The sequence below is a fragment of the Vipera berus genome, assembly GCF_964194415.1.
Source record: "Vipera berus genome assembly, chromosome: 4".
Taxonomy (NCBI): Eukaryota; Metazoa; Chordata; class Lepidosauria; order Squamata; family Viperidae; genus Vipera; species Vipera berus.
Window position 1 is genome coordinate 119,506,833 of NC_138206.1, and position 11,864 is coordinate 119,518,696.

General features: G+C 40.6%; 1 protein-coding gene across 1 annotated transcript in view; it reads right to left on the reverse strand.

The window, feature by feature from the left end:
* Positions 1–11,330, reverse strand: part of LOC308668010 (uncharacterized protein) — a gene marked incomplete at both ends in the record, with an annotated part of 237,759 nt that extends 226,429 nt beyond the window's left edge. Inside the window, 2 exons of the mRNA XM_081327671.1 lie at positions 9,814–9,876; positions 11,227–11,330. Coding sequence (XP_081183797.1) covers positions 9,814–9,876; positions 11,227–11,330 — 167 coding nt within the window. The remainder of the gene's footprint in view (positions 1–9,813; positions 9,877–11,226) is intronic.
* Positions 11,331–11,864: the final 534 nt, after the last annotated feature.

Genomic DNA, 11,864 nt, shown 5'->3' on the forward strand with positions numbered 1-11,864 from the left:
AAGCTATTCTCCAGACCACCTGAAGGCAGGACAAGAAGCAACAGGTGGAAACTAATCAAGGAGAGAAGCAACCTAGAACTAAGGACAAACTTCCTGACAGCGAGAACAATTAGCCAGTGGAACAACCTGCCTCCAGAAATTGTGGGTGCTCCATTATTGTAGGGTTTTAAGAAGAGATTGGACCCAGGTGGAATAAAGACCCCATTTGGGGTCTCCTGCTTGAGCTAAGCCGTATAAACTAAGCCTGATTTTTATGAAATTATGTTTCCTTTTATGCCCATTCTATTGACTGATACACTTTTTTTATGCACATTGAGGCCAGTGGCAAGAAAATGTCTGCACTTTGCACGCTAAGAAGCTATTATATGCTAGATTATTGAAAGGATTTTCTGCCAGCTCTCACATCTACTGCATTTTTCTGCTGTGTTTTCATTGCATGTGGAGAGAGAGAGAGAGAAAGAGAGAGAGGAGAGAGAAAGAGAGAAAGAGTAAGAGAGAGAGAGAGAGAGAAAGAGAGAGTAAGAGAGAGAGAAAAAGAGAGAGAAAGAGAAGAGAGAGAAAGAGAGAAAGAGTAAAAGAGAGAAAAACAGAGAGAAAGAGAAAGAGAAAGAGAGAGAGAGAGAAAGAAAGAGAGAGAGAAAGAGATTCTTCAATATAATTTAAGAGACATGAAGACTATTGACATGGGGGTACTGTAAGTTTAAACTGTTCGTCTGCTAGTATTGCTTTTATGGATGATGGAAGTGACACTTGAAAGGGGAAGCAGAGTTATATTGCATTTAAGAAGGGGAGAAAGTAACATCTGATTTGGGTTGCTTTGATTTGTACCATCATCATTCTCACTCATTGTCTGAAAAGAATATGAATAGCAAGATAACATTGCCTTTGCAAGTTCCAGGCTGGCCCATCTCTGCAAACATACCAGGGTTACTTCTTCACATCACCAGCTCAACGTCTTTTGTTTACCCATCCTTATAATCTCAATTAGCAAAATCACAGAATTACAGAGTGGGAGGGGACCTCGGAGGTCTTCTAAAGCAGGAGACCCTCCTAGATAGAGCATTCCAGACAAACATCTGTCCAATCTCTTCTTAAAAGCCTCCAGGGATGGAGCACCCACAACTTCTGGAGGCAACCCGTCCCACGGATGAATTGTTCTCACTATCAGGAAATTTCTCCTTAATTCTAGGTTAGATCTCTCTTTGATAAACTTCCATCCATGACTTCTTGTCCTGCTTTCAGATGCTTTGGAGAATAGAAGGACCCCATCCTCTATGCGACAACTGCTCAAGTACTGAAAGACTACTAGGATATCAGCACCAGACCTTCTCATCATTAGAACAGACAAACCTTGTTCCCTAAATCATTCACCATACGTTCTAGCCTTCAGCTTCTTCATCATCTTTGTTGTTCTTCTCTTCACTCTTTCTAGAGTCTCAAGAATTTTTTTTTGTTTGTGCATATTGTGGCAGTTCAACCTTGTAGCCTTTCTTCCTTCCCAAATGAGCTCAAAATAGGTCATTTTAACACACTGATACACGTGTAATAATCCCCCCCCCAAAATTTAATATGTCCAGTTGTTACTTTTGCTGTTTTTAATTCAGTCTAGGATATTGTAATCCAAACTTACTTCTTCACATTTCTGGGTAGAGAAGGGATACTATAAATCTTAACTTAGTTATCATTGCAAACCTTCATTTTTCTTAATCTGGTAATACAGCTTTCCAATTTTTTTTTAAAAAAAATCTATACCAAATGAATGCAGTGATGAAAATATTGTTGAAGGAAAAGTCTTCATCATGGTTGAGTCCAAGCCGGGGATAAACAACATGGCGACTGTTTTAGGAAGAAGGTTGCAGTTTATTGAAGAGGAGAGCCAGACAGGAAGATGGCTCTGGAAAAAAAGACACTACAACCTTCTTTCTAAAGCAGTCGCCATGTTGTTTATCCCTGGCTTGGACTCAACCATGATGAAGACTTTTCCTTCAACCGCAGTAAAGGAAGCTCCTTAAAAAAAAACATGCACATTATGAAAAATGGAAGCAGCTTTCAAGGGGAACGTTTTAAAGCAATTTTTTTCAAAATGGCGTTGCAACCGGAAAAAGAAAAAAAAATTGAATCTGAAATTTTAAAAAAATGAAAAGCAGAGGAAACGTCCCTATTGGCGTGATGGATGTTGCAACCGCGTCAGTCATTTTAACAGGCTTCACGTTCTCGACAAGTCTCTTGAAGGGAGGAGAGCAAAAACTTAAAACAAGTCACCAATTAAGGGAGAGTCAAAATGTTGACACCAAGTAGGCAACATAAACAGGGGGAGATGGTAATTTCTTTCTATTCAAAACATAAACATAAAATCAGTAACTGAGTATGCTACTCACATTCCTCACCGTAAGCAGATTCAGCGTAAAATCATCCTCAAGCTCTAAAAAAAAATAACTCCGTAATATACTCTTTCCCTTCCTGGCTTCTCTTTGGATTATAAACAAAAATGGAAACTGTCAAAAGCTCTTCTGATTGCAAATGCAAAAGCAATCAACAGGATGATCCACGGGATGTCAGGACTAAAAGCCGTCTTAATTGTCATCACCATGAATATATCTGGAGAGGCCGTAGAGATTGTTCTACAATAACGGCTAAAGGCATGAAACACGAGATGGAGAACAATGTTTCCAAGATTACTTTGAGACACTCGCCAGCAGTTACAGAAAAGCTGTCTGAAACACAGAGAGGTAGATAATCAGCCGAAGAGAGGCGAAAAATCATATCTTCCATCTTCAACCTCTCGACGTAAGTGGCAGAGATAAAAAAAAGGAAAAAATCAGAGTGAAAAGGCTGTCTTTCTCAAAGAGAAAAGTTCTTTTTTTTATCTTTGAGAGAATAAGTCAGTCATAACGTGATAGCCGGGATGGTTTTAGAATGGTGAAAGAAGTTTAAATAGGCATTTTAAACGTCTGCCCGTAGAGTCTTAAAACAATCTCAGATATATCTTTCATATCAACCCTAACTTCTGTTGCTTTCGGCAAAAGTTGGTAAACCTAGGTCTAGGTAATAGCAGATGAGAGAACAGATGTGATTTGTGTACAACAGGATCACAGAAAAACACAGTTGGAAGGGACCTTGGAGATCTTCTAGTCCAACCCCCTGGTCAGGCAGGAAACCCTATACCATTTCGGACAAATGGCTGTCCAGTCTCTTCTTAAAAACTTCCAGTGTTGGAGCATTCACCACTTCTGGAGGCAGGTTGTTTCACTGGTTAATTGTTCTAACTGTCAGGAAGTTTCTCCTTAGTTCTAGGTTGCTTCTCTCCTTGATTATTTTCCATCCGTTGCTTCTCGTCCTGCCTTCAGTTGCTTTGGAGAATAGCTTGACTCCCTCTTCTCTGTGGCAGCCCCTGAGATATTGGAACACTGCTATCATGTCACCCCTAGCCCTTCTCTTCATTAAACTACACATACCCAATTCCAGCAACCATTCCCTATATGTTTTAGCCTCCAGCCCCCCAATCATCTTTGTTGCTCTTCTCTGTACCCTTTCTAGAGTCTCAACATCTTTTTTACATCTCTCTCTCTCTCTCTCTCTCTCTCTCTCTCTCTCTCTCATTTCTATGTTGCATCTACAACATCTACAACATTTCAGACAAGATTGTCGCAGAACAATTAACATTCCGACCAGAGGAGGATGGACCGTGGTTCATTTGCATGGTGAATATTAAAGAAAAGGAAATCCAAGGCATATTCTATTGTAAAACCTTTAATGAGAAAACAAAAAACCTAAACTGACTACATTAAGAAGAGCAACAAAGATGATTAGGGGACTGGAGGCTAAAATATAGGAGGAACGGTTGCTGGAATTGAGTATATCTAGTTTAATGAAGAGAAGGAAGAGGGGGGACATGATAGCAGTGTTCCAATATCTCAGGGGCTGCCCCAAAGAAGAGGGAGTCAAGCTATTCCCCAAAGCATCTGAAGGCAGGACAAGAAGCAATGGATGGAAACCAATCAAGGAGAGAAGCAACCTAGAACTAAGGAGAAATTTCCTGACAGTGAGAACAATTAACCAGTGGAACAACCTGCCTCCAGAAGCTGTGAATGCTCCAACGCTGGAGGTTTTTAAGAAGAGACTGGACAGCCATTTGTCTGAAATGGTATAGGGGGTTGGACTAGAGGACCTCCAAGGTCCCTTCCAACATTGTTGTTGTTGTTGTTGTTAATAATAATAATAACAATAATAATAATAATAATAATAATAATAATAATAATAATAATAATAATAATAATAATGATGATGTTGTCCAATCTTTTCTTAAAAAGCTCCAGCGTAGGAGCCCCTACAACTTCTGGTGGCAAGCTGTTCCACTGATTAATTGTTCTAATTGTTAGGAAATTTCTCCTTGGTTAGTTTTAAGTTGCTTCTCTCTTTGTTTAAGTTGCTTCTCCTTAGTTTTAAGTTGCTTCTCTCTTTGATCAGTTTCCAACCATTGTTTCTTGTCCTGCCTTCAGGTGCTTTGGAGAACAGCTTGACACCCCCCCCCTCTTCTTTGTGGCACCCCCTCAAATATTGCAACACTGCTATCATGTCATCCCTGTTTCTTCCTTCCTTTAGACTAGCCCAGGGGTAGGCAACCTTGGCTCTTATATGTCTCGTGGACTTCAACTCCCAGAATTCCTGAGCCAGCATGAGGGAAATTTGGCCCCTTCATGACTCGTGGACTTCAACTCCCAGAATTCCTGAGCCAGCATGAGGGAAATTTGGCCCCTTCATGACTCGTGGACTTCAACTCCCAGAATTCCTTAGCCAGCACAGCTCAGCCTGGAAACCTCTCCCTTTTCCCCTCAGCGTGGCTGGCTCAGGAATTCTGGGAGTTGAAGTCCATGAGTCATAAAAGAGCCAAGCTTGCCTACCCCGGGTCTACACTCTATTTTTTTTTTTAAAAAAATGCCATCACAAGAAAGCCATCCAAGCATTCAGATTTGAGATTGGAAGGAATTTCCTAACAGTGGGAATTCAACCAGTGGAATAAAGAAGCAGGTTGCAGCAGGAAACCAACTGTAGACCAGTCCAGCTCTGTAATTCTAGACATTTGCCAACTTCTTCAACATTCTGTTTCTTCCGAGGCTGCCACTCCAAATGAACCCTCGCTTCAACGAAGAAGAAATACGGCTGTCAGATTCCCTGATATGTTTTTTTTTTAAACCTTTTAAAATAAATCTTTTTCTAATCGTGAAATGTTTGGCCGTTCAAATTCCATTAGCCACAGGCAGAAAGCACACTGGATCAGAAAAGGGGCCATTGTACATTAGGTAACACAAGGCTTTAACCTGTGGTGACTGCTGCACCATTATGCAAATTGACACAACATTTAATGAATTTAAAAGGTAGTGGGGGAAGGAGGGGGGAAGCATTCCATCCTCATTTCAGTTAGAAATATGCTGTATCGGACTTCGTAATGATTGAGAACAATGATGTGAAATATTCAGGGGAAAAGAAAAAATTAGCATGCACCTATTTTCATAAAAGGCAATTAGGTTCTTCCTGCTTAAACGGAGTTTATTTGAATTTAAAGTAAATGTGTAGATTAAGTGTGCACACAACGTTTGGAAACATATTTGATTTTGATTTTGATTTTTTTTTTGTCCCCCCCACAGCAAGCACCCTAATCAGCTTTGGTCTTGTGTGCCATCAAAGTTTGGAAAGCCAGAATTCATTGTGCACATTTCCTTGAGTAATTATCTCAGTTCTGAAATTATTTCAATTCACATGCTTTGCATTCCTAACTCCTGTGCATGCTTCCCATTCAAACAAGACTTTGCCAAATTAACACTGAATGAGATCACCGGATAATGGATTTGGGAGGAAAAGAGAACATATTGTTCCAACATTGGACAGATAAAAGCAGGTTCATCAGCAAGGGAGGCACAGCTGATGACAGATAAGCAGTTGGCCAGATCACCTCCCTAAAGGATTTCATTTATCTGGCCTTCAATAAATTGATTCAGCAAAAAGGCTTGACGCAGGAAGCGAATCAGGAACAGGAATATAAAGAAAAACCTTCATTTAGGCCTTGTTGAATGGCATTTAAACTTTTTTTTATGGAATATGTCTTAAGATCCATTAAATGTTAATATATTTTTTTCCCATATTTACTGGTGGGTCTCTTAAATGAGCATTGTTCTTAAGCTGCTTTTCATCAGAACAATGTGCTAGATTGCAATGAAATATAATTACCGTGCACTGAAATGCTTACGTAGAATTATATCAGGATACATATTCGTATATGTGTAACTACATATAACAGGGTGTGTGTGTTTACATATACATAGATACTGTACATCTGTGTGTACTTACATGCTTCTGTTGTTTTTTCAAAAGAATCATTTTTGGCTTTATGTTTGTTTTTTTCCTCTTTGTGACTTTGTATACTGGTTTAATTTTTTCTTTATTCTACTCAATTACTGAAAGCATGAATAATACTTGGAACAGCATACTTGCTGTGCTCTTCTGACAGATAGATAGATAGACAGACAGACAGACAGACAGACAGACAGACAGACAGACAGACAGACAGACAGACAGACAGACAGACAGACAGATAGATAGATAGATAGATAGATAGATAGATAGATAGATAGATAGATAGATATGTAGGTGGGTAGGTAGGTAGGTAGGCAGGCAGGCAGGCAGGCAGGCAGGCAGACCAATTGTCATTTTTTACTGTGGGCACATTGGCACACATTAAAAAAAATTTAGTTGCTTGCTCTCAGAGTGCACACATACATAACACCTTAGCATTTGAGAAATTTAGATCTCCTGCTTTTGGTGACACAGCTTTCTTTTTAATCAGTCCCTGATGGTAAAGAGGACGTTGCAAAGAAGAATTCAACTGCTTTTATTTAAAAAAAACAGTTTCAACAACAATGCTCCAATATTCCACGGGTTTGTTTCCCTCCCCCCACCACAATTCACTGATAAAAGTCTTGCCATTTCTAAAAGCTGCTCTCCTGCATCTATCTACAGTAGCTATTTAGACTGCTACAAGCTGAAATCTCTTGATCGATCCATTAAAAGGAGGGGGAGGGGGAAGAAGAAGAGTTTTCACCATCAAAATTCACGTGTTTGCTCGCCTCCCTGCCACTATGGCCTGGAGGGACGTTGGTCAAAGCTAACTATAAATACGCCTTCCATGGAAAGAGACCATCTGTGTCAAATGGAGAATGGGGAAAACAAAGACATGAATGTTGGGTCTCCAAACATCCAACAATTACATCACCGGCTGTCACTGGTAGATTTCAGGCTGCTTGGAAACTGTGAGATGGTTTTAATTTAAACGGCATGAAAACATGACACCTTGACCCGAGGCAGAACGGGGCGCATTTGCCCAGATATCCAACACTTCTGTCAAAACGCACACCATCTTATCTCGTCACAAACACAGTGTGCGGATCTGCTGCTAAAACATTGATAAAGTGCTTCCGTATATAAAGTTGAGGGTTTGGGGGGGGGTTCCCCCCACTCCCCTTTCTCTTTCTGTCAAGAATAAGGACGCTTTATGAAATGTCTTAGGATCCCATTCCTCTTTCGTATGCTGGGAAGACTCATTTGTCGCTCCTGTGACTAACTTGCCCATGACCTTAAGTGGCCCTCACAGGGAATAAACTCTTTGCAGAAATATCTCCCACGAAAGTGGTCTTTTAATTGGCACAAAGAGCAAATGGAAAAAAATAGAAGCAATGTTGGTGTATCGGGGAGGGACGGTGCAACAAAATAGACACGGAATCATGGAATCCTAGAGCTGGAAGTGACCTTAAAGATCTTCTAGTCTAATCCCCTGCCGATCTAGGAGTTCTTATACCATCCTAGATAAATGACTGTCCAATCTTTTCCTGGATGGAGCACCCACAATTGTTCCCACTGTCGGGAATGCAATTGTTCCCACGGTCGGGAAATTCCTCTTTAGTTCCAGGTTGAATCTTCCTCTGACGAACTTTCCCATATTGCTTTCTGTCCTATCCTGAGTTGCTTTTAAGAATAAATCGACCCCCTCTTCTTTGTGACAGCCCCTCAAGTACTGGAAGATGGCTGTCATGTCCCCCCTAATCTTTTTTTCTTTATTAGACCACTAGACATAACTCATCCCTTCAACCATTTATCGTCTCAAAGATGCTTTTTTTTCAAGAGGGGACTGGACTTTCTTGTTTTTCTTTGAAGATGTTTCATTTCTCATCCAAGAATCTTCTTCAGGTCTACCTGACCGGTGAGGAAACTTCAATTAGAACTGAAAAAGCTTCTTGGATGAGAAGCAAAGCATCTTCAAAGAATTAAATCCACTGTTCTTCAATGAAAAACAGGAAAGTCCAGTTGTCTCTGGGAAAAGCATCTTTGAGAGAGCCGTGACCTGGATGACTGAGAATCTCCATAGATAATTCAACCATCCCTCTTAGGATTTAGCCTCCCTACACCAAATCATCTTCGTTGCTCTTCTCTGCACCTTTTCTTGCCCCCCCCCCATTTCTTCTGTATGGTGATGATCAGAAATGGATGCAAGGTAGAACTTACAAACTTAAGCACTGCTATTTGAGGGTAAACTTTTGTTTCATCTATTATTATTATTATTATTATTATTATTATTATTATTATTATTATTATTATTATTATTATTATTATTATTATTATTATTATTATTATTATTTTGAAGAGAAAATGTAATTAATTTTAAAACTTGTAGTTTCTTACCCCTAGGTAAGTGCTGGCCTTCACACGAGTAGAATTATGTTGAAGGTTGGAAGGTATGGACGAACAACATATTTAATCTCGCCAAGATTTCCAAGTGCTGGGTGGATCTATAGATTTTTCTTTATCTCCTTTGGCTCTGAAAGGAATCCGGAATCCTTTTCTTTATTCATGCATCTTTCTTTAAATTCTCATTTCAAAGAAACAGATCTTAAAATCTCAGATGCCGATGATGGCCCTGACTATAGTCTTGATTCCTTATTTCCCAAATATGTCTAAATGGAAGTGTAAGATGCAATTTCTTGGCTGACATCAATAGGCTCATTGATCACAACCTTATTGTCACTAGACAGAATGAAGATCTCTCTCTCTCTCTCTCTCTCTCTCTCTCTCTCTCTCTCTCTCTCTCTCTCTTTCTCTGAAACAGCTTACAAACCTCAGAATTTGTTACGGATATTTCTGATATTGAGTTTTGTAAGCTGCTTCTGAAACCCAGACAGATAGATAGACCACTCTAGGCTGAAACAATAAAGGTGTGTGTGTGTGGGGGGGAGGAAATCCAGTTTAGATTGCACATTTGAGTTGCAGAAATATATATTCGCACTTGAACTGTAATTTGATGCTTCCAGCTGGGGTTCTAAGTAGAACTGTGTCTCCCTTCCATAAATGATAATACAAAATAATAACAAAAATAATTTGTTTGCTAGAAAATCCCATCACTTTCTTCTGTTTTGATTTCCTAGTTCTGTATCTTCCACATTGGCTCGGCCTCCCTAAAGCATTCCATTTTTTTTTAATTTTTTTCTTCTTTTTACACCGACATTAGTGGATTCCAGTGATACGAGCTCAATTTAATTATGGTTTCCCATCATGCACATAAAAAATTATTGCGATACTCAGAGATGATAAGGAAGTCTCTGTAGATTCTCTGCAAATTCCAGGCACAGTGCCACGACATTGTTGATCGGTTTTCCACTAATGAAAATTCAATGCAGTTGAAATGGTGTGAAGAGCAGAGCTCCAACTTTGGGATTGCCTGGAAAATGTTTCCTCTTGAATGGTAAATGGTTTGACAGTGAACCATACCTTGTAATGGAGACGTAGTCAGCAGGGACCACCATCTCTTCTTCTTTAAGGACAAAGGAAAAACTGAGGGGAAAGAGAAAGGAATGTCTTTCATCCACTATCTGAATCTTATTCAGGGCTTGAATGGAAAAGTCCTCACTGGTATCAGTAAGGTAAAGGTAAAGGTTCCCCTGCACATGCGTGCTAGTCGTTTCCGACTCTAGGGGCCGGTGCTCATCTCCGTTTCAAAGCCGAAGAGCCAGCGCTTGTCCGAGGACGTCTCCGTGGTCATGTGGCCGGCATGACTAGACGCCAAAGGCGTACGGAACGCTGTTACCTTCCCACCGTAGTGGTCCCTATTTTTCTACTTGCATTTTTTACATGCTTTCGAACTGCTAGGTTGGCAGAAGCTGGGACGCGTAACAGGCGCTCACTCTGCTATGCGGCACTCGGGATTCGACCCGCCAAACTGCCGACCTTCTGATCGACAAGCTCAGCATCCTAACCCACTGAGCCACCGCATCCCTTCTGGTATCAGTAGAGACGTTTTAGTTATGTACTAATTGTTATAGATAATGATTTCACTCTTGGAAATTACTCCTGGTGACTGTATTGAAAAGCCCATGCAATTTCTGTGCCAACCCTAGGAGATTTCCTTCTCCTTTTCTGTCTCCTTTGTCTTCAGCTTTACCTTCTTCTTCTTCTCCTTTTCCGTCTCCTTCACCTTCTCCTTTTTCTCCTTCTCCTCCTCCTTTTCTGTCTCTTTCATCTTCACCTTCACCTTTACCTTCTCCTCCTTTTACATCTTCTTCACCTTCTCCTCCTTCTCCTTCTCATCTCCATCTCCTGCTCTGTCTCTTTCTCCTTCTCCACCCTTTTCTGTCTCTTTCACCTTTACTTTCATCTTTATCTTCTCCTTTTCCATCTCCTTCACCTTCTTCTCCTTCTTCTCCTTTTCTGTCTCCTTCATCTTCATCTTTGCCTTCGCCTTCTTCTCCTTTTCCGTCTCCTTCACCTTCTCCTTTTTCTCCTCCTCCTTTTCTGTCTCTTTCATCTTCACCTTCACCTTTACCTTCTCCTCCTTTTACATCTTCTTCACCTTCTCCTTCTTCTCATCTCCATCTCCTGCTCTATCTCTTTCTCCTTCTCCACCTTTTTCTGTCTCTTTCACCTTTACCTTCATCTTTATCTTCTCCTCCTTTCCCATCTCCTTCACCTTCTTCTCCTTCTGCTCCTTTTCTGTCTCCTTCATCTTCATCTTTGCCTTCGCCTTCTTCTCCTTTTCCGTCTCCTTCACCTTCTCCTTTTTCTCCTTCTCCTTTTCTGTCTCTTTCATCTTCACCTTCACCTTTACCTTCTCCTCCTTTTACATCTTCTTCACCTTCTCCTTCTTCTCATCTCCATCTCCTGCTCTATCTCTTTCTCCTTCTCCACCTTTTTCTGTCTTTCACCTTTACCTTCATCTTTATCTTCTCCTCCTTTTCCATCTCCTTCACCTTCTTCTCCTTCTGCTCCTTTTCTGTCTCCTTCATCTTCATCTTTGCCTTCGCCTTCTTCTCCTTTTCCGTCTCCTTCACCTTCTCCTTTTTCTCCTTCTCCTTTTCTGTCTCTTTCATCTTCACCTTCACCTTTACCTTCTCCTCCTTTTACATCTTCTTCACCTTCTCCTTCTTCTCATCTCCATCTCCTGCTCTATCTCTTTCTCCTTCTCCACCTTTTTCTGTCTTTCACCTTTACCTTCATCTTTATCTTCTCCTCCTTTTCCATCTCCTTCACCTTCTTCTCCTTCTTCTCCTTTTCTGTCTCCTTCATCTTCATCTTTGCCTTCGCCTTCTTCTCCTTTTCCGTCTCCTTCACCTTCTCCTTTTTCTCCTTCTCCTCCTCCTTTTCTGTCTCTTTCATCTTCACCTTCATCTTTACCTTCTCCTTCATCTCCTTCACCTTTCCTCCTTCTCTTATTTCTCCTTCTCCTTCTCCATCTCATGCTCCATCTCTTTCTTCTTCTCCTCCTTTTTCTGTCTCCTGCAACTTCACCATCATCTTTACCTTGTCCTTCTTCTCCTTTTCCATCT